The 24,190-nt window shown below is 40.4% G+C and overlaps 1 protein-coding gene across 1 annotated transcript in view; it reads left to right on the top strand.

The window, feature by feature from the left end:
• The first annotated feature begins 3,050 nt into the window (after positions 1-3,050).
• The window catches only part of LOC149467128 (cilia- and flagella-associated protein 337-like), a 59,918-nt gene continuing 38,778 nt past the window's right edge, over positions 3,051-24,190 (top strand). Inside the window, exons 1-7 of the mRNA XM_089672188.1 lie at positions 3,051-3,263; positions 7,881-7,969; positions 10,249-10,341; positions 15,150-15,195; positions 15,664-15,710; positions 17,641-17,758; positions 21,827-21,896. Of these exons, the coding sequence (XP_089528314.1) occupies positions 3,051-3,263; positions 7,881-7,969; positions 10,249-10,341; positions 15,150-15,195; positions 15,664-15,710; positions 17,641-17,758; positions 21,827-21,896 (676 nt within the window). The remainder of the gene's footprint in view (positions 3,264-7,880; positions 7,970-10,248; positions 10,342-15,149; positions 15,196-15,663; positions 15,711-17,640; positions 17,759-21,826; positions 21,897-24,190) is intronic.

Genomic DNA, 24,190 nt, shown 5'->3' with positions numbered 1-24,190 from the left:
ATACGTCTATTGGTAGGCACTTTACTGTGCTGAAGGTGCGCTCCCTGCGTGCTCTTAGCACAGTAATGAACGGTAACCAGAATGCTCTCAATGCAAATTTGCGATGACTGCCAATCACAGTAGTTACATGATGCTTGCCTCCACCTCCGGCAATTAGATCCACTTAAAGGGCCAGGAGACGGTGGCAGGAAGCCCTACAAAACAAAGGTCTACATTCACATTTGGTATAATTGCTTTAATGGGCATGCACATGACATGGTGATCAGATGTTTGGCAACAATACAATTTTAGTGTTTCTGCTGATGTTTAAAGCTGACCATACATTCAAATTAGCAATCTTGGTACAATCTCCTTTCTTTAGATGTACTGAAACTGTGTCATACGTAGGCCCCCCAAACAATCCATTTTGTTTGGGACTAGTCAGGTTGCGCCGTACACAAGCTAAAAGAAACTAGTATTGAGGCAAATAAAAAAAAGCCATCCCTACTGCCCTTTCTTTTTGAAAGTGTCTGTTGCCATGCTGATCCACTGACCCACAACAAGTGACGACGCCCTGGCTTTCTTTGCTCAATGCTTATTCCAGGTCAGTGACCAAGAAAGTTTTTAAAGCAGAAGTAAAGTAAGCAAAAATTGACAGGTAGGCTTTTTATGACAGAATTTTGGGGGTAATTTACTAAAACTAGAGAGTGCAAAATATGGTGCAGCTCTACATAGAAACCAATCAGATTCCAGGTTTTATTGTCAAAGCTTAATTGAACAAGCTGAGGTTAGAAGATGATTGGCTACCATGCACAGCTACACCAAATTTTGCATGCTCTAGTGTTAGTAAATCAATCCCCGTATGTCTCTTCTGTCATAATTGCTTTTCCCTGCCTGTCAGTGTCTGTGTACTCTGAGCCACACATGCGCAGCTTGGTTTATAGTCTCAGGGCAGTTCTGTGCTGAGATGAAGAAACCCACGTGTTCATGAACACGAGTTATATCCTTCGGGCCTAGGAGGCCAAAAGATGCTGAACCCAGAAGAAGACCAAAAAACGAACAGCATAGGGTAGAAGAAGTAACATTAGAGACATTGTAGCACTAGGGAGATTACTTGAATGATAAGTCAGTCATAATGTGCTAACATACTGTGCATACTAGTAATAGTATGGCAAACAGCTCCTGGAGGCTCAGCATTTTCCTTTTGTTGTGATGGATAACTTCCACTTTAAGCCGGAGACAGCCAGACAGCTAGCATTTTTAGAAGAATAATAACAGCCAGCATAATTCTCTTACAACAGGTTTCCTTTAATGGACGTAATAATATAACATATTAATAAGAAAACTGATATTATACAAATATACCCAGTATCCATAAATTGTATAATTTTGTTTGGCTACATTCAAAACCTTATATTAAAAAGTGGATTTGCGTAAACTGAAAACTATTGAAGTCATTTTGTGCTTCCTAGATGTACAAATCTTTAGATTCAGTTATTAAGCAATCCCAAGGCAGTAATCAGTAGAGTAATTATTCCCATGATGAGCAATTAAAAGGGTTTTTAATAACTATGGAACATGTATCATTACACCATATGGGCCATTTCTTCTATCTAGTCAGTTTGAAATTACATATTCCCTGTAGCAAAAAAAAAAAAAGTGTGTTTCTGTGCTGATGCCTTATAGATTGATAAGGGCTTCACAGCAGCTAAATGGTTAGCACTTCTGCCTGGCAGTACTAGGGTCATCAGTTCAAATCCCAACCACAGCACCACCTGCCTAAAGTTTGCATGTTCTCCCTGTGCCTGCATTGTTTTCCTCCCATACTCCAAAGACATGCTGGTAGGTTAATTGGCCCTAGTATGTGTATGAATGTAAGTTAGAGACCTTAGATTGTACACTCCTTGAGGGTTAGGGACCAGGGGCGGACTGACCATTTAGCCACTCGGGCACTGCCCGAGGGCCCAGGGTCAGTAGGGGGCCCCATGAGATGCCCCTGGTAATTTTCATAGGCTTTTTTGGGTGTGGGCGAGATCACGGGGGCCCCATAATCCCCTATTGCCCGGGGGCCCCATGAGTTGTCAGTCCGCCCCTGTTAGGGACTGATGTGAATGTACAATATATATATGTAAAGCTCTGAATAAATTGACGGCGCTATATAAGTACCAATAATAATAATAATAAGGACCTAGTTGCAGTGCAGTCTTATTGACCACCTCTCAAACTCTGCAGGATTGTTTTCATCTAAAAATTAGAAGTCTGGTGGTTATGGACATTTGTTCTTTCAACAATTATTCACAGGACTATATGAAAGAACAATACAACAATGGTTTATGTATGGCATGTGCAAAAATGAATGTATAATTTGATATGCATATATAGATATATAACCAATCATGTCTACTACAACCCCACTGGTTGATCAACATATAATGGATATAAAAATATACATCTAATTTCTAAAAATGAAGTACTGTATATTAAATTTGAATAAGCTGTTCTTTCACTGAATTCATAAGCAATGAAAGAAACCTGTTTAATACATCTGGAAATCCCCAAGTATGACATTTTGTAAAGGCATTTAAACTATATTAGCTGACAATGATGGCATTGTCAAATTCTTTGACCTACAATTTTTCTGAATTTCATATGAACAGTCAACAAAAATCTAACCATGCATATGGTCAGCTTAAGAGTCACACAAAGATTGTGTAATGTTTACACCCCGGTCACATCAAACCCTACTTTGAAATCGTACGACTTACAGTGAAGTCACACGATTTCAAAGTTGGATGACATGCCAATTTCAGGTGCGATTTGCAAGACATCTGATGCAAATTGTACTAAAAGTAGTGCATGTACTACTTTAGAAATCGATGCGGCTCCATCCAATTCGGAACCACATTGATATGACTGGTCTAATTGTGGACAATAGGCTGTGATTTAGCATGTGATTTGCAAGTAGCATGGCATGCAAATCGCATGCCAATTTGCATCCAGTGTGACTGGGGAGTTAGATATGCGAATAAGCACTTGTAAATTAAATGGCTTTGGTTTTACAGGAGCTAAATATGGAAGAACTGGAGTCTCATCATCATCTTCATGAACAACCAAATTACAAGGTGACTTTTCAGCTTCCTGCAGTAATAACGGACACTCCACATAGGGAACCATTCATACAAATATCTCCCATGCCTGACAATACAATATTGGCATTAGGACAAGATGGTCTTCTCTCAGTTTGGACATCAGATCTTAAACTGAAGAAGAGTCGTTATATTCTGGTGAGTATTTTATTCCTGATATACATGATATTCCTTGTAAGAATATGCAGAGGTGTCATTACCAGTTTAAAGCCACATGTTTTTGGCTCTTAAAAGTGTACGGAAGGATTAAAACCCCTATAACTCGTGTGTCAAACTGGCAGCCCTCCAGCTGTTGCCAAACTACAAGTCCTATGAGGCATTGCAAGATTGACAGTTACAAGCATGACTCCCAAAGGCAGAGGCATGATGGGACTTGTAGTTTCGCAACAGCTGGCGGTCCGCCAGTTTGACACCCCTACAATCAGGTTGTTTTTTCCTACCTGTGTCCCACTGGGAAGATTTTCCTTTACTTTCTGTCCTTAAGCAAAAATTAGAAATGAGAGGGTATCTCTCCAAAACAAGACGAATTCCAATCTTAGAATAGGCTTGAATTTTGACTTTTTCCTAACTTTTTTTCTGGTGACAATATTTTGGATTTCCCATTACAGACAGCAATAAAAACCTGACATAGAGGGGAATTTATCAAAGCTGTAGGAGCTGTGCTTGGCAACCGATCAGTTTTTATCATAAGCTGATTTGGTTAAGCTTTGAAAATTGATTGGGTGCTATGCACAGCTACTCAAGATTCTGCCTGCTCCAGTCCTAGTACATTCCCCTAATAGGGTCTAATCCTTCAGCACTATCCAAAACTAGAAAAAAGTCTTTCATATCCTTTAAGGCTAGGTTCACACCTATGCAGTTTGCATTTGAGCCATTTCTGCATTGCATTTTTGCACCTGCATTTTTTATGCGTTTTGAGGGTTTTGTTTTTACATTTTTCTTGTTGCTAGGCACATTTAAAATGCAAAATGCATCAAAAATGCATTACATGCTTTTCTGCAGCGTTTTCATTGAAGTATATAGAACCAAAAACACATCTTTTAGCGTTCAAAATTGTCTATGACCCTTTCCGAAAAATGCTCCGGATGAAAACGTGGAGATATGAACATGTACCATAGGAAATCCTGCTAAATGGACTGTACTGTGTTTCTGCAAAATGCACAACACTGCGGAAAATGCTTAGGTGTGAACCTAGGGCTAAGCAGTGAATGCGACTTTCACTAAAAATTCACCAATCAATGAATCGTTTAAAACACACACCAGAAATATTCACCTGCAACTAATGCTTGGTGAATGTCAGATTCCCTACTTAATAAGCACACCCCTATATATAGTATACATACCAAATAGTATGAGTTTAAAGGAGAAGGGGGATAATTATCTCTATATGTAGGACTGTACAATACACTGTATAGTGGAGTAAGATAACCCACAGAAACCAATCACTGATCTATTAGCTGCTTTTAACTGATAAGTTAATTTCTGATTGTCTTCAGCTTTGATTTACATTTAAAGCCAAACTCTATCCAAAATGTTTTATTTAGTTTTGGAAAGATTAGAGACTCTAGTGAGTGGTTGTCAACTTATGAGCTAAAGAGGGCCTCAAATGTAACCCCTGACATTATCCAAGGGTCGCACATAATGTTAATTGTATGCAATGCTCCAGAGGATTGTCAGAAACTGCAGACCTAATAAAGGAACTGAGGGTCAGAGAGTGTGGCCATGTTAGATTGTTGGCTGGGAAGGGTTAGAGACTTTAATCATTGGTTGTCAACTTATAAGCTAAAGAGGGCATCAAATTCGACCCCTAACTTCACCAAAGGGTTGCACACAGGGCTGCTGTTAGAAACAATGAGGCCCCATACAGCCAACCTGACAGGGACCCCTCAAAAAAAAAGGAAAGTAAGGGGCTGGTAAATGTGACATATTTACCAGACCCGTCCCTCAGTCTCCATCCTGAAGGAACCTTTTGTATGACTGCAGTTGCCAGTGGAAAGGAGAGGAGGGAAGCCAGCAGCACTGCAGGGGTGGGGACACACAGGGGCCCTGGGCAACAAAGGGAAACATATGGTGCACAGGGAGGGTGATGGATGCGGCAAGGGGGGGTAAATTACTGGAATCAATCCCATGTATGGCTCTCTCTGAAACAGACGAAAGCCAGCAGGAGGGAGAGGAGAAGAAGCCAGCTTTCAGCTGCTGCAGAGAGCCATACAGGGGATCGGTTCCAGTAATTGCCCCCCCCCCTCCCCTGCCGTGCCAGTCACCCTCCCTGCCCATAAATCTGATTCATCCAGCTGCCTGGGCCCCCCTGCTGGCATACAGGAGGACTGGTGGTACCCCCTTTTCCATGGCCCTGGTTGCACATAATGTTATTTATGTGCAATGTTTGAGAGGACTGTCAGAAACTGCAGATCTTATAAAGGGAATGAGGATCAGAGATTGTGGACATATTAGATTGTAACTGGAGACATGCTGCAGAAGACCATACAAAACTGGGAACATGTTACATGAGGTTAGTAGAGATCAGCACTATTACCCTATTCAATGATGCACACCAGAGGCTTGATGAAAAAATGAATAATGTTTATTGGTCCATAAACGACACAAAACATACAGCACCAGGACAATGCTAGATGTTAACGTGTTTCTCATGGTCATGTCCTTAGTCGTTATGACTAAACCTTTCTTCTTTTCCACGTGAGTGTGGTGGCAAGCTAGGGTCTGCACTTGTGTTGGGTTTGATATTGACTGTTTTATCTGAGCAGTATTCCTTTTCTCTATTGGACCCTAATCAATGTTCTTACTACAGATTGCTAAGGTCCGAGGGCCACACATCATATACCAAAGGGCCACATGCAGCCACTTTTACCTTCCTGTCCTGGTAACAACAATTCCCCTATTTTTTGAAAGTTTCCCTATTTTTGCACAGGTTTCCCAATGACAGGAAGTGAAGGGAAATCTTCCCAATATGGGCAAATAAAAGCCTAAAAGGAATTTTGAATTTTTTGCAACCCAACCAAAACAAATCAGAAATATTTTGGCTAGAGTTGGGCTTTAAATAGGACCCTTTGTGTTTAGTGAATGCTCAGTGCATCTGTTTGTTTAGTTCTTCTAACAAAGAAAGAATTCAGATTGGGATCAAATGACACGGCAGTTTATCTTGTAGTACAAGCTTTAGTTGCTGATGTTTATTAATGGCCCACTATGAGGCAATTGTTGCATTAATGATCACCTTTGAGCGTCTAATTGTTCTTGTAACCATATTGTAATAATAGGCAGAGAGCAGACAGCTTGCTGTCAGTAATCAGCACTTATTAGAGGAGTCTTCTATTGGAAGGTATAGCTACCTATACAAACACTAAACAATATCCTCAGCTGAATTCTGACATCATTAATCATTGACCAGTTTTTAAAACTGTCAAACAGACCCATTCTCTAAAGCAGGGGTCTGCAAACTTTCTAAACAAAGGGCCAAGTTTACTGTTCTTTAGACTTTAGGGGGCTGGAGTGTGGCCAGCGGAAGCAGAAAATGTCTCGACATCAATGGGGGTAAACACCCACATGGAAGAAAAATATATTTTAAATATATTTTAAAAATATTCTTCCCAAATATATTGCCACATATTTGAAATACTACAATTTTGGTCGTACTCAATATATTAAAAAAAAAAAAAAAAAATATATATATATATATATATATATATATATATATATTGTATGTTGAAATGCATTTTTATTACGAAATATATGAAAAATATTTTTAAAAATACATTTTCAAATGTACTGTATATCTTTAAAAATACATTTAATGTACATTTTTGGAATGCATTTACAAATATATGTACAAATATATCTTAAAATAACTTTTTTATATGTTAACAAAAATCTGAAGAATATATTTAAAAAATATATATTTTTAAAATATTTTTTATATATTTTGTAATATATAAAAACCGCATGTCAACATGCAGTGTGTATATGTGTGTGTATATATATATATATATATATATATATATATATATATATATATATATATATTGAATACGGCCAAAATTGTAGTATTTCAAATATATATCAATATATTTGGGAAGAATGATTTTTAAAATATATTTCAAATATATTTATTTTCCATGTGGGCCATGCTCCATCTTTGGTATTAGTTGGAGTAGTGTGCCTTCGTAGGTAGGAGTGGGAGGAATAGTGCCCCATTGTTGGTGTCAGTGGGAATAACAATTCCCCAGTGTTTGTGGCAGTGGGAGGATTCTTGCCTCATTCTTGGTGTTAGTGGGAGGAATTGAACCCCAAGGGCCAAAAAAAAGGCAAACACAGTCAGAGTTTGGAGACCACTGGTTCAAAGGTAAATTGTCCCTGAAGTATAGTTAAAGGCAAAACTATTTTTTTTTGTTTTGGTTACATTACAAAACGAATTAGAACACCTGTCATTTTGTATTGCTGTTGTGTCCCTGTTAGGGAGATTCACCCTCTCTATATGTCCTGTGTACCATTATCAATGAGAGCTAAATTTTGAGTTGTCACAAAACTAGGTCTAGAGGGGAAATCTTCCAATAGGGATGCTAGATTTGGTAATCCTGGTGACAACTAGGGATTTCCTTTCACTTCCTGTTTAGCTATGGGCAGGAAGTGACGGGAAATGGGTGGCAAAAAAATACATATTGGTATTTCCATTTAGAGACAATACAATGCATGTACAAAGAAAACATAACAAGATTTTTTCTATAATTACATTTGTTTTAGGATGAGAACAAACAACAAAACCGGAAAATAAAATGGATTTCAGATTTTGCATTGATGCCCCATTATAACAAGATAATTATTGGAACATGGTAAGACATAGGAATCTGCGGAGCTGTTTTGGGAAAGTTACATTGTACAGTACAGTTACATTGTATAAAGCACGGCAACTATTGTTTTTTTAGTTTTCTGCCAAACAGAATTTGGAGTGTCCTACAAATATGTGCTCCAAGTATCTTTTGGCTGTGTCCATGTTTGTATAAAGTTGAACTCCAGGAATACATTTAAATACACCAATGAAATACATATGGCCTTGCTCACATGGGGTGATGTGGTCAGTGTCCTGTACAGGGCTGTATTTTACTATTCATGTTGCTTGCATCCCCATGTCAGCAGTCCCACGGGAGAAGTATGGTCAAAAAAGCTTTGCCCATACTTGTCCTTTAAAAATGTAAGCAGCGATTTGAATATTTTTTTTAAGTGAATAATGAAAGAACATGTAACAAATATAAAGTAGTCACTATCCGTAACTGGCTGCAAAAGTTGAAATACACTTTTTTCTTTATGTATCCACTGTTCTATACAGTATACAAGAAAACCAGTTTGGTAATTATATTTGCTGAAGGTCACAAAGTATAAGCTTCTGTTGATTATAGTGCCTATACACAGAGAGAATGAAATGGTTCTATGTGTAAAACCCTCTAAGTTAGCTAGGTTTGTTCTTTTTTTTAGAAAGAGGCTGAGCAGTAGCCTGGGATGAGTCAGCCTGGGAGTGAGGCAGGAGTTCACCTCAGAACAGGCTGAGAGGTTATACAGATCAGAGCTTCTGGAGCCCTCCCACCTTTCCAGAAACTGGAGAACTTTCTGGAAGAGGGGTGGAGGAGGGGAGGAGGCCCAGATCTGCATGTTTTAGGGACCGTGGCCAATCCCCTAGCAGGAGGCTGGGCACGGTGATCAGGGCAAACCTCAAATATGACAGAGCCTGGGGAGCATGGGGAGTTGGGTGGAAGATAGACTGAGAGGAAGTGTAGAGTGTGGAGCCTGAGAGGGGGCCCCAGGAAGGGGAGCCTACTTACAGGTTGATTGCTGGACAGGAGGATATCCACTGCCTAAAGTCTTCTGGGGAGGACATCCTGAGAAGCAGGGAAGCAGCCAGCTCATTGAAAGGCCTGAAAGCAGCTACCAACCCACCATGCTGAAAGGACAGTGTGAGTACTCCACCCCCTGGGCCAGATAAGGGGAGAGGGCTGTCAGGTGCACTACCCAACTATCCCTCATCGGGGACTGCTTAACTGCAAGCTTCTGGGACCTCTTGCTCAGGGATACCCTCAGTACAGCTAGTTGAATGATTTATCCGGGGTCTGAGGAGGTACACCAAAAAGGGACTACAGCACTCCTTAAAGGGACAGTGCTATATTTTTGCTAGTCCACATTTTCGTACATAGTTGCTAAGAAGTTCATCCTCAAGTTCTACAGTTCCTTGGGCCTCTCATATACCCCCAGACCCCATCCAAGTTGTTAACCCCTTAATAAAAACAACTAAAAACCAGCTCAAGGACTGTTTACTGACTCTGAAGGTACAAGTGTGAAAAATGCATGTTGCCTGGCCATGCAGAGCATAGGGGACCCAAACCAAATCCAGTGGACCTTAGGAAGGTAGTGCTACATATGGTATACAGTATACTATTTTAGGCACATCTGTGCAATAATCTCATGGTGTATTAGGTGTCCAAAGAGACTGCGACCATTACAAATTGGATATTTTGGGCTCATAATACTCTAGTTAAGGGGCAGACTGACCATTTGGAAACTCGGGCACTGCCCGAGGGCCCGGGGTCCGTAGGGGGCCCCATGAGATGCCCCTGGTATCTTTATCATAAGCTTTTTTGAGTTTGGGCAAGGACACAGGGGCCCCATGATCCCGTATTACCCGGGGGCCCCATGAGTTGTCAGTCCGCCCCTGCTCTAGTTATTGCTGTCAGTTAATGGTGGTATTGAGATAAGCCACTATTGAAGTTCACTAGGAGGCGTTCACTTAACAATGGATTTTGAATGTGTCTGTGGGTAAGAAACTGAACATTCTCATGGACTGATCTTCTACAAATGAATTATTGAATTCTTCATGACCAACATATTTTAACACAGATTCACATAGGTGTCAAGCAAGGAGGTTGAATGGTTGCAAACTATTTGTCCTCATTCTTAATCCACAAATCCTTTTTTTTTTAAACCTATAACAAAAGTATGCAAGATCAAGTAAATTATGAATGTCACATTAACATTTTTTGCATGGTAAATACTATAATAGTAACTGAAATTATGTGAAAATGCTTTCCCTGTGATGGCAATGCTGTTACATGCTTGTTTGCAGTGACAGAGAGATACGTCTTTATGAACTCTCCAACTTTGAACCGTATTGCCAAATAGTGGGTTTTGAGACAATTCCTCTGCACCTTGGTTACAGGTAATGTTCCCTCATTATTTCTCTGGTCAATTTTCTTACAATAATTTAATTGTTAAGGCTGAGGATCCAGCTGTCTATACCTAATCACTGCTTTTATTGCAGATCAGGGAAGAGAGAGTGTTGAAATGGACAGTAGAGAAATATACTTCCCTGGGCTTCAAGTATTTTCTGTCCCTTCTGAGTTTGTCATAAATGGATATATAAAAATGTATGAACACAATGGAGCAAATTGTGCTTTTCCCAAAAATTTCTCTGTTGTCAGGTTATGGCTCTGTGAAAACAGAACACGTTATTACAAAGTTCCTCCTATTTTTATCCACATTTTTATTGTAGAAAGAGATGGAAATCCTAGTTTTTATAAAACCTATTTTTCTTTGTTATAACATAATATTCCACCTGCTGGCTTTTTAATCTTTGAGGGATCCAGTGGGGTACATTACCTGCAAGAATTCAGATCTCTCTTTGCTGTGTATAATAATTACTCGATAAAATCTGGTACCATATGTGATCTAATATTCCTACCTACCTTCCAACATACTAGTTATCCAATTGTCATGCTGTCTTTTGAGTCAGTGACACAAAATTAGTATACAGATGCAGTATGACTTCACTTGTTACATACATAATACATACAGAAAAGTGATTTGAACTATTGAAGCCAAAAACAGGCAGGGAACTAGCATTTTACCGACTAGCAAAATATGTTCTTTAATGTTATCAAATCAACTGTGGATAACTGAACCTATTGACTTTCACGAAAACATGACATTGTCTTTTTTTTTTTTTTTTTTTTAAATCGGACTGCTCTTATATTTTGTCAAAACCCAGCATTTTCTCAATGAGCTTATCAGCCCTTCAGCACCTATTTTTTCAAGTTATGATGAGTTCTTTTTTTAATTCTGTTGTGATAAATACACTATATTGCCAAAAGTATTGGGACACCTGCCTTTACACGCACATGAACTTTAATTGCATCCTAGCCTTAGTCCGTAGGGTTCAATAGGCCCAACCTTTGCAGCTATAACAGCTTCAACTCTTCTGGGAAGGCTGTCCATAAGGTTTAGGAATGTGTCTAAGGGAATATTTGACCATTCTTCCAGAAGTGCATTTGTGAGGTCAGGCACTGATGTTGGACGAGAAAGCGTGGCTTACAGTCTCTGCTCTAATTCATTCCAAAGGTGTTCTATCAGGTTGAGGTCAGGACTCTGTGCAGGCCAGTCAAGTTCCTCCAGCCCAAACTCGCTCATCTATGTCTTTATGGACCTTGCTTTGGGCACTGGTGCGCAGTCATGTTGAAATAGGAAGGAGCCATCCCTAAACTCTTCCCTCAAAGTTGGGAGCATGAAATTGTCCAAAATGTCTTGGTATTCTAACACCTTAGGAATTCCCTTCACTGGAACTAAGGGACCAAGCCCAACCCCTAAAAATCAACCCCACACCATAATCCTCCTCCACCAAACTTTACACTTGGCACAATGCAGTCAGACAAGTACCGTTCTGGCATGCGCCAAACCCAGATATATCCATCCCAAACTTTACACTTGGCACAATGCAGTCAGACAAGTACCGTTCTGGCATGCGCCAAACCCAGATATATCCATCAGATTGTCAGACAGAGAATCGTGATTTGTCATTCCAGAGAACATGTCTCCATTTCTCTAGAGTCTAGTGGCAGCGTGTTTTACACCACTGCATCCGACGCTTTGCATTGGACTTGGTGATGTAAGGCTTGGATGCAGCTGCTCGACCATGGAAACATATTCCATGAAGCTCTCTATGCACTGTTGTTGTGATAATCTGAAGGTCACATGAAATTTGGAGGTTTTTAGCTATTGACTCTGCAGAAAGTTGGCAACTTCTGTACCCCATGCATTTCAGCATGCGCTGACCCCTCTCTGTCATTTTACGTGGCCTAGCACTTCATGGCTGAGTTGCTGTTGTTCCCAGTTGCTTCCACTTTGTTAAAATACCACTAACAGTTGACTGTGGAAAATTTAGTAGCAAGGAAATTTCACAGATGGACTTATTGCACAGGTTTCAACCTATCATGGTACCACGCTTGAATTCACTGAGCTCCTGAGAACGACCCATTCTTTCACAAATGTTTGTAGAAGCAGTCTGCATGCCTAGGTGCTTGATTTTATATACCTGTGGCCATGCAGGTGATTGCAACACCTGAATCCAACGATTTGGAGGGCTGGCCCAATACTTTTGGCAATAGAGTGTATCTGTGAAGGCAAAAGTGGTCCTTGTAACAAACAAAACTAAAATTTTTCCAGCACATTTACTTCTTTTAGCAATAGAAAACTTTATTAAAGGTTTTTTAAAGTACAATGTACCATAAAATGTCAAAAAGTAGTGCCACAGTTCAAATATCAAGCACAGTATAGATATAGAAGTGCATAGACTATATAAACCTTACAAAAATATCATTCAAATACAAATCGAGCACAGAAACCATGAAGGGCTCCCCGACTCCCCCGGCCTGGGCCTTTTCCCCCGAGCCTGGAGCCCTTCCCACTGATCCCAGAACCCTTTGCTCCTGTCGTGGGGCCCTTTATAATGGTCCCACAGCGGATCTCTTTCATGTGTTCTGCAGTAGATCCCCTTCCTGCTGTTTTAGCCCCCATGGTGGCGGAACACCAGGGCCCAGTCGCAAGTACAACTTTGTTAGTTCCACCAGTGGTGTGAATAAGACTGTGAATAGTGTCAGTCAATAGAACAGTGGATGGTGTCAATATGGCAGTTGACTTTGTCAGTAATGCAGTGGATGTGTTCAGCAGGGCAGTGGAGAGGGTCAGCAGGGCAGCGGACAAGGTCAGAAGTTTTTCATTTTTGTTTTTTTTTTTAGTTTTTTTGTTATTTGTTTACCATTTTACTTTATTTTATTTGTTTTACAATTTTATTCTTTATTATTTTTTTTACAATTTTTTAGGAGCCCTGTTGAGGGGCTTTAGTTAAATATCAGGGGTCCAAACAAACCTCTAATGTTTTACACTTGAGACAAAGAAAGTAGGTTGAGGACACAGCCCTCAATCTCCTTCTCTGCAGCATCATCTGCACAGAATGAAAGGATAGGAATAGCTCTGTACAGAGCTTCCCTTTCATTCACGGTTTCCATCACTCACTGTGTCATTTCAGAAAAGGATGGGGATGGTAAATTACATATTTATCTGCCCCTTCTCCCCTGTAACACTCTTCCTGTATTAGTGTTCCTGTATTAGAGGAGCATGGGGCATCTTCATTCTGGGGGGAGAGGAGTGTTAAATGCAGTAGCAAATTTAAATACACTAACATATTGAAGCCAAACTCCAGCCAACACTTTATAATCAGTTGTAGCAAACAGTTTTTTTTTTCTTTTTGGATAGAGGTTTTACATAAATAAATCATAGCTGATCATTGTAAGCACCCCTGTCAGCGGGAGATGGTTTGTCATATTGCTATACAGTAACTGCTGCATTTGCAGGAGAGCTTGTTCTCTTGACAAAAAATAACAGACTTACTAGCCAGATCACCAGATGAAAATAAAAGAAAGAAAGTCTAAAAAAGAAAACTAATGCAGACATCACATCTAAGAAGGGTACCTGGCCAGTGTGACAGGAGGGGGGCAGTGTGACATGAGTGACGGGCATTGTAACAGGAGGAGGGACATTGTGACAGCAGGGTGGCAGTGTGACAGAAGAGGGGGTAGTGTGAAAAAAGGTGGCAGTGTGACAGGAAGGAGAGACATTGTGACAGAAGAGGGGGACATAGTGACAGGAGGGGGGCAGAGTTACAGAAGAGGTGGCAGTGTGACAAGAGGTGGGCAGTGTGACAGAAGAGGGGGACATTGTGACAGGAGGGGGCAGTGTGACAGACAAGGGAGAAGTGTGACAGGAGGGGGCAGTGTGACAGGAGGGGGCAGTGTGACAGAAGAGGGGGCAGTGTGACAGAAGAGGGGGCAGTGTGACAGGAGGGGGGCATTGTGATGGACAGGCAGTGTGATGGGGGCAGTATAAGGGGAGCATTGTGACAAGAGGGGGGCAGTGTTATAGGAGGGAGGCAGTATAAGAGGGAGGACAGTGTGACAGGAGGGAGGCAGTATAAAGGGGGGGGCAGTGTGAGAGGAGGGGGGCAGTGTGATAGGATGGAGGCAGTAAAATTGGAGGCAGTGTGATGGAGAGGGGCAGTATGATGGGGGCAGTGTGACAGGAGGGGGGCAGTATAAATGGGGGCATTGTGACATGAGGGGAGCAGTATGATGGGGGGCAGTGTGACAGAAGGGGGCAGTATAAGGGAGGGCAGTGTGATGGGGGACAGTGTGATGGAGCAGTATAACGAGTGGCAGCATGACAGGAGGGGGCAGTATAACGGGAAGGCAGTGTGACAGGAGGGTGGCAGCATGATGGGGGGCAGTATACTGGGGAGCAGTGTGACAGGAAGGGGGGCAGCATGATGGGGCTGCACATGTCCCCTGCAACCCCTATAGTTATGCCACTGTCCATTGTGTCCTTCAGTAGGCTAAACAAAAATGGCAACTGCCCCAGCTTATAGCTAGCTTTTAGAGTAGGGTGACCATGGAAGGGCTTTGCACAAAACACACAAAACAAACAATTCCCAGCACACTTACCAGCTAGCCAGCAATCAAAACAAATTACTATGTCTAAAAAAATTGCATTCAAAATGCTAATTTTGCCCTACATACTAAAGATGAGGATGGCATGCAGAGCGCTCAGGTGATATCATGTCTTCATAGTGTCTTACCATAGAAATATGACTTATTCTTTAAAGACACCCATTGCTTATACTTTCTTTTTTTTATATTTTAGTCAACGAGATGCAGAGGAGGGTGTTATTTATTATGGCGATGAGCAAGTAAGTTTTTTTAATCTCAGAATTATTTATTGTTTAACAGGTTTCTTGCTTTTTAAGTACATATTTGCTGTTAAATAAAAATACATAATTAAAAATCATATTGTCCATTTGTTATATAAAATAAAGTGACCACCCAGCATATTAAATTGTTATGTTTGCTGCTAATATATAGCATCCCTTAGATTGTACGCCCCTTGAGGGTTAGGGACTGATGTGAATGTACAATTAATATGTAAAGCGCTGCGTAAATTGACAGCGCTATATAAGTACCTGTAATATATAATAATTAAATACCTTCATACAAGATGACAAACTGAACTACTGTATTTGCGATTTCACATGAACTTTTGAGTATGTTTTATTATAATTATGGATCAGTTAGCAGTATAACATAAACTATTATCTGTCTTTACATGAGAAAAGGCCGCATTATTGTATTACTGCTTTGTAATTTTTATTGTGTTGCAGGGATGTGTTAACATTATTCTAATATCACACATGGCAGAAACTCTCAGGTATAGTAAATTCCTCAATTGCTGATTGCTCAGTTGGTTCATTAAGTAAAATAGTACAATTCTTAGGGTGTTTTAAAGGGAAGGTATCATGATTTTTATATAATAGTATGATTTCTTTTTACTTGTATAAGTTTAGATTTACTTTACTGTTTCTATCAAATATTTTACAAATAGGCTTTAGTGACAGTATAGCGTACACACGTGACAAGAGATTGCCAGGACATTCTGAGATTTCTGAACAGGAAGCACCGCAGACGCTGTTTTCTTTCAGACTGCCTCTCTGATTGAAACTCCAATAATCTGAGTAATATATATCAAGGCATAAATACTAAAGATATATATATATATATATATATATATACAGTATATATAAAACAAAGCACACAAAATATAAAGAAAATAATAAATAATAATAAATTAAATAAACACCCGGCGGAGCCCTCAACCCAGTGACAGCCTGAATAAATGTCCGTAAATGTAGTAAAATTCAAAAAGAAAAATCTTAAAAGCAGTATATATTCCAAAAGTGACTTGAAAAGTGATCACCACTAAAAATCCTCCATTTTTGACCCATAGGGAATATAGGTAAAATGCGCTTTAAATCTGGTTTAATCAACCAGAAATCCAACCAGCTCTCCTCTGTAAGCAGACTTTACTGACTTCTTCTCCAATTCCTCATCAGAAATTCTTGTTAAAAAAAAAATCAAAGAACATCTCATAGTGTAATACTTTCACTACTTCATGTTTAATGTATAAAAAACAGGTATAGAATACTCAACTTTAAAAATCAGGCCAGCGGACCCATACAAGAATTGGTAATAAAATACATAGGAACAGGTGTACCAAGATGGTGGTCACCATCCGACTGGAAATTATGTCACCACACTTCCTTCCAAAGTGTTTTGGTGTTTGCAGCCACTCTTAGTTTATCATATTAGGTTTGGTAGCGCAAGAGGATTTTTATTTTTTATTTATTAGACCTCTTTATTAGTTTCAGCTGTTCATGGGCCTTTATGTATATGAGCTGACTGATTCTTATGGGCTCTCTCTCTCTTGTTCTCCCTGCTGTGAGATCCTGTTGCTGTGTAAAAGGCTGACTGCAGAGAGAACACAAAAAAGTGTTGTCTGTTTGTTTTGGAGAACTTATTAGGGGACACCCTGTTAGTTAGAAACTGACCTGAGTTTGGTTAATGGTTTGATTGAGCAATTGTTTTGTTTGTTCTATGCTATGAACTTACTGTGCAAAGCTCTTCTGCATCAGAACTGTGTTTGCTTGCTGTCTTGTTGGAGAAAGGTGCAGGGCAAACCTGCTTGGACCATTCCTGGGTGTCCCCTTTTCATGCATGGTTTATCACTGGCAATATCAGTTAAACATGACCCCTTAACAATATATTTAACGTATAAAGAAAGAAAACATATACAAAATACTATACATTCCTTTCAGTTATTCTTTTTTGAAGGGCAGATAATATACATATTGATTTATTTACATCCTATTTTAGAAAGGCTTAGGTGAATCTAAAGTCAATCCATGGCAAAGTAACACTGGATATGTTTAGAAGTGCTTAAAATTACACTGGCAAAGCAGCTCTAGGCATTCCTTGGGCATTGGAAAAACAGTTCTGCATACAAATCAGTTTTGTACTTTTTTTTTGGACTAAATGTAACAATCATGATGCTGCAAAATTAAAAAAATATTTTAATTTCTGCAAAAACACTACCTGAATCACAGCCAGTGTTTAAAAGCTGTTTATTCTTGTGAAAAGCTCTTGAATCTGAGATCTGAGGTATGGATTGCCAAATGCAACGCTATTCTCTGTAACATCCACTATAACATGTTCCTAAGCTAGGTAATCAGACAACATTAGAACAATTGAGCTAAATAGTTTATGGGTTATGTCAACTCTCCATAAACCATTTTTTTTAACAGGAACTGGACAAAATGCCAAGCTGTAGAAGAAATTCCGAGTATTTCAATAGATAACATTGCAGATCTAAGCCATGTTAAGCTTGTTCGTTGGAAGGTGCACAATGACTGGGTTACACAGGTAAGGTTGCCCAGTAATAGGCTCTAACTTTGTTATGAAAACTACAATATTTTTCCTTGTTCAGTGAAAAGAAACACATTGGCTATCATGGTAGGTTTGATATAAAAAAATAAAACAAAGAGAAAAGCTGTTGAGTATAAAGTGCAAGCTTCAACCAGTGCCTGAAGAATCTGGGGCCATTCCTATCAGTAAGGATCTGACCCCTTCTTGATAGTGTCAGAGCCTACCACTCTTCCTGATAGTGTCAGAGCCTTCCACTCTGTCCTGCCCCCAAACCTTACTACTGGCCCATCACTATGGTGATGGCCAGTTTAAAATTGAGAGTTTTCCATTATACACTAGTAGGTTATGCTAAAAAAATGCTGCTTCTCATGGCCCATTTGTAAAATGTAACCGACATTGTGAAGCCAGCAATGCCCAATGGAATTCTCTCTGCTTATTCAGCTTTTTTCCGTTTACATTCCAATCAGAAGAGCAGCAATCTGTCTTCCAGGGTAAGTCTACATTTCTAAGGATGAAACATTATCTGATTCCAAGGTTTCAGTACAGGATGAGGCTCAATCTGCTGATACTTCTCCCAAACTTAAGGATACCATTTCTATTCTTATTGAGGTGGTATGCCTGGCCTAACCTTAAAGCAGCCTGCTCCGGCCCATCCTAACGTCATTAGTCTGAGTTCCTCACAAATGTCCAAGCCTTCTAAGATTTTTCCAGTACTCTAACTCATAGAGTCCATTTTGTACAGTGACTGGTCTCATCCTCAAAAGATATTTGTTCCTCCAAACCCTTTTGTCAGCATTATGCTATTGAAGAGGGATTCCATAAGCAATGGGTGGTCCCTGTAGTGGACCAGGCCATTTCCTGTTCTAAAAAAACTTATCTGTCTCTTTTGAGGACATACTGGTTTTTAAGGGCCTGGAGACTAGAAGTCCTGTTTAAGACCTTGTTCTCTTTAGCTAACCCCATGATGCAATCTAATGTTGTGACCAGGGGCGGACTGACAACTCATGGGGCCCCCGGGCAATAGGGGATCATGGGGCCCCTGTGTCCTTGCCCAAACTCAAAAAAGCCTATGAAAAAGGTACCAGGGGCATCTCATGGGGCCCCCTACTGACCCTGGGCCCTAGGGCTGTGCCCGAGTTTCCAAATGGTCAGTCCGCCCCTGGTTGTGACGATGTCAGCCTGTCAGAACCTTGCTGGAATAAGCATTTGGCTCACAACTGTGGCTCCATTCTAACAGATCCTTCTGTTCTCTAACACCTAGTGCTCCTACCTGTGGCCTTACACTATTGCCTGGACTGGTTGTTGGATGTGCTTCATCAAATATTCAGGATGAGCCTTCTTTTGGTAAACATGGAAAGGTTCCTTTGGCTTAAGTGTTATTTGGCCGAACTTTTGTGCGAGAAGTGCCTTGAGAAAATGCCCATTGACATGGAATACCTTTTTGGTGGCTTTTTGGACACCCACATCAAGGAAGCCATGGGAGGCAAAAGTGCCTTCTTACATCAGAAAATGAAGGCTTAAGAGTCTGCAGATATGCCTTCAGCTCCTGAGTTGAAGAAGAGTTCCTTTTGTTTTTCTCAGGCCATGGGCTCCAAGTTCAAACTGAGCCCTCAACTGCACCTCAAGGCTTGGACCTCATAACCTTCCAAGTCTGGTAACAAGCCCTCTCCCCAATGAGAGGACACCCCAATTTGCTAGAATGGGGGGACGTCTGTCAGCATTCTTGGCTGTCTGGTCCTGAAAAATTGAGTACATAGTGTCATTTTCAGGAGCTACAAACTAGAGTTTCAGTCTCTGCCTCCACACCACTTCATGCTTTAAAATTTGCCTTCTTCCCCACAAAGCAGAAAGGTCTATATGCTGCTTTCCAACAGCTCCTTGGTCCAGGGGTTACTGCCCCTGTTCAAAACAAACAGATATTAGGGGTTTCTTTTCAAACTTGTTCGCTATTCCCAAGATGAAATGAAGCATTTGCTCCATTTTGGATGTATAGATTCTCAACAAGTTCCTTCAGATTAAAAAATTCCTCATAGAATTGGCCAGATCAGTCATTGCTTTCCTTTAACAAGCGGATATTCTGGCTTATGTGGACATAAAGGGTGCCTGTTTGCACATCTCCAGTTTCCTACCACATCAATGCTACCTGCAGTGTGCTGTGGGTACACAACAATACTAATTTGTTATCCTTTCCTTTGGATTGTTCACAGCATTTTGGGTCCTCATTAGGGTGCTTGCAACTGTGATCACGCTGCTTTGTTCTCAGGGTATTCATATAGTATCCTGTTAAAAGACCAGTCAGCTAAGTCTCTAATAGCCTATGTACAGTCTCCAGGCTCTGCAGAAATTTGGATGACTCCTTCATTTCCAGAAATCAATGATGTATCATTCACTGATTAGAGTATCTGAGCCTTAACTTGGATAGGACCAGTCAAGGATCTTTCTTCCCCAGGACAAGCTTCTGTCCCTCCCTTCACATATTTAGGCCCAAAAATCTAGTAGATTGCCTGCTTTTCACTATTTCATGAAGTCTCTTGACCTGATGGTTGCCTTGTTCAAGGCAGTCCCATATGCCCAGTTTCAATGCAGACCTCTGATACTGAGCATTCTGGATAGGTGGGAAAAATAGATTCAGTCTCTGGATCTCCACATGTATCTGACCAGCTAAGCCAAACTCTCCCTGAAGTGGTGGATTTCCAATCCAGTGCTGGAATCAGGGAAATCAGGGCAATTTCTGGAAAAGTATCGAGCTGGGGAGGAATCTTGGATACCATTTTGGTACATGGGACTTGGTTGCTGGAATAAACTCAATTTCCCAACACATCCTGGAACTCAGGGCGATTATGTTGTCTCTTTAACACTGGACAACTAGACTACAAAGTCACCTCACCAGGATCCAGTATGCAATCAGGAAGGTGCCAGAAGCTCACAGAGAAGTAGCTCTGATTTTGGCTTGGGCAGAATTTCAAGTCCCCTTCCCACGTGTGGAAAACTGGCAAGCAGACTTCTTCAGTAGTTAACGTTTGGATCAAAGAGAATGGTCCCTCTATCTAGAGGTGTTTCAAGCTTTGTCCTCAGGTCCAGGGACTGCCAGGCCTTCACAGTGGATGCTCTGGTGACTCTGTGGGATCAGTTCAGCCTGATCTACAATTTTTCCCCTTCAAAATGTCACCCTCATTTGCACAGCAGGATCAAGGTGGAGGGGATCCCAGTGATCTCCATTGCACAATATTAGCCCAGGAGAACTTGATACAAACAAATTTTGGGAAGTGAACTTTAGAAAATTCTATCATCCACATAGAAGGCTTACTTTGTATGGTGCAGGGATAGCACATTATATTCCAGAAAATACTCCTGTGGGATGAATCCTGTATTTTCTCCAGTCCGGCCAGATCTGTGCTTCATGGACTTTTCAGCTTTTAGCATATGTCTTCCAGATTTGCATAGCTGCCACCTGGTCGTCAGTTCACACATTTGTTATGCTTTATCAGGTGGATGTTCAGGACCAGTCTCAAGCTGGTTTCAGGTATAAGGTGCTTCAAGCTGCTATTTATACTTTATGGAGCCCTCTTTTCCCATTGATGCATGGCCCTATAAGTGTTTGTTTGCTGTGTTGGATTGTTTTTGGATGTCCCATGCTTAGGACTGGCTTACAATAATAGTTTTGTGACTTAAGTGTACAATCCTATTCTTGGAGTACAGTACAGGACACAGGTCCCTCCCTATATTCCTTGTAATCGCCATATTTCTTGCTGCAAAACTGAGGTTTGCCCATGAGGGGCAATGAGGGGTTATATGGGAGCTGTCCAACAACTTTGGCTGGTGCTAGACCTTAAGCACTTAAAAATAAGTTATGAGTCAAATCTGAATATAACCAGCCATGTAAAATCATCAGGTAACAATGTAAATATATAATGATGTGTGAGAAAGGTGAAGAACAGACAATGCTCTACCAGAATCAAAATTTTACCATGACAAGCTTTTGGAAGAATGATATAACATGTACATTACACAAAACACGTTGCATAGAAACAAAATTATTTATGCCCTCTCTTTGTTCATTCTCAGATCAGATATGTCCATTCAATTGAATCAATTATTTCAAGCTCCAATGATGATTATACATCTCTAATAATAGGTAGGTAGATCATGTTATAGTATGCTTCTGCAGATAGCACTACCTGCTGGTTAAAAGCATTGTTTAGTTAGCTGTATTTGGATCAGGCCCCAAACAGAGATTTAGTGACTGGCATGATGATGGTCAAACATATCGAATACATGATCAAATAATTAAAAACACATACTGTTTGAGGGATCAGAGAAACTGCCAGGCAATTTTTTCATAGTTACATTGGTCCATCATGGACCAATGTAATTATGTTTATACAGTACCATACCTGACTGATTCTCCATGAAGCTGGAAATCGCTGTAGCGATTTCACTTCTGGGTCCTTTGCTTAGCAGCTGCACTGCTGCTTGCTGAGCGCAGGAGGTCGCTCAGCAAGAGCTCCATTCAGAGAACACTTTGCATTTGCTCAATAAATGCAAACTGTTTTCTGATTGGACAGGGATGAGGTTGTGATTTCACTGCCCTACCTCTCTACCTTATCCTATCAGAGAGTGTTCCCTGAATTGAGCCCTTTCGGAATAAGTGACCTCCCAAGTGCACAATGCAGTGGGACAGCCAAATGGTTCAGGTCACAGTGTAGTAACACTGATTTCAATTTTTCATGGGGATCCCACAGCTCTGACACATACATATTCACATTGTTTAAAGGTAGACCAATTTAACTATGTAGAAATTGTCATACCTGGAATTCACATCCACTTTATGCATAGATCTAAAATGACTGTCACATCCAATAATAATAATTCTTGTGACAAGCAATGCTGACTGCCCACAGAAACAGAAAATTATTTGTGGTAATAGACAAACATTAGGAAAGATGTCTGACTGAGGTTTCCTTAAGGCAGCCCCTAGACTTGCAGGCATGGTCCTACCACCATCAGGGTAGCATATCTTCCAATCCATGTATTTTCATAGTTGACTCAGCTACCCTTATGAGTTTATGTCAGTACACAAAGAAGGGAGGAAGAGGTGATCTGGCATTACCAGTGCCATTTAGTGATACTGCACAGCAGGGATCTGGACAAACTTTCCAATCTGATTTATTTTCTTCAAAGTACGCATTCATACAACATTGTTTCATGCGCCATTTCGCATATTTTGCTGGGAATTTGTGCTCAGATATATTATACTAGATGAGCTCTGTTATTAAGAAAATAATAGTGCTATCAGGAATTTTACCCAAACAGATTTCCCCATCAGGGCTTTACAATAGTAAGGCACCAAGGCAGATCAATCTACAACTCATATCCTCCTCTTATGAGGCATTTTTGGCCATAGTTATCCAAGTTTTTAGCATCCTATTTGAACCAGAGCTGCTGAAATTTTTGACTAGTTGAACCTGAAGTACGTTTGTATTTGATATTTGTTTTTTTCCAGCTCGGATAGTAAAGTAACTATGTATTTGAATATGTTAGGACAGGTTCAGATACCTGGCCAAGATACGATTGTGACGATTCCATGTGAAGTTTCAGATCGAGAATCCACTGAAATTTAGCACTCAAAATACTATGTATAGTATTCTGAAAAGGAAAATCTCACTTGTGAGTTACGGTAAATGGAAGTCACCTACGGCTTAAAGCAGTATTAACTCAAAACCGAAATTGTATTGTACTGCAGCTTACCAATCATTAGATGTGGTGGCTACATTAGATTTCTTTTTTAGGCTTATTCCCCTAGCAGATTTAAATACACTAACATATTTAAGCCGCACTCCAGTTCACACTTTTTATAATCAGTTACAACAAACATTTTTTTCCTTTTAGGATAAAGGTTTTAAATAAATAATACATATGTGAATAGGTAGGTGCTAATTCATTAAATCATATGACAAATAATATCAAAAACGATCTAACAACGGGCGGCACAGTGGCTTAGTGGTTAGCACTTCCGCCTGGCAGTACTAGGGTCATTGGTTTGAATCCCAACCACGGCACCACCTGCCTGGAGTTTGCATGTTCTCCCTGTGCTGCGTGGGTTTCCTCCGGGTACTCCGGTTTCCTCCCACACTCCAAAGACATGCAGGTAGGTTAATTGGATCCTGTCTAAATTGTCCATAGTATGTGTATGCATGAATGTGAGTTAGGGACCTTAGATTGTACACCCCTTGAGGGTTAGGGACTGATGTGAATGTACAATATATATATGTAAAGCACTGCATAAATTATTATTATTATACAGTATTTATAAAGCACCAACAGTTCACTCAGCGCTGTACATTACAATGGGAGACAATACATGCGACAGTACAATAACAATACAATGTGATACACGAGGGGTTCGAGGGCCCTGCTCCTTGGAGCTTA

Source organism: Staurois parvus, unplaced genomic scaffold, assembly GCF_062004578.1.
Source record: "Staurois parvus isolate SC_StPar_1 unplaced genomic scaffold, SC_StPar_1.0 ptg000122l, whole genome shotgun sequence".
Classification (NCBI taxonomy): domain Eukaryota; kingdom Metazoa; phylum Chordata; class Amphibia; order Anura; family Ranidae; genus Staurois; species Staurois parvus.
This window is presented reverse-complemented; position numbering and strand designations above follow the sequence as displayed.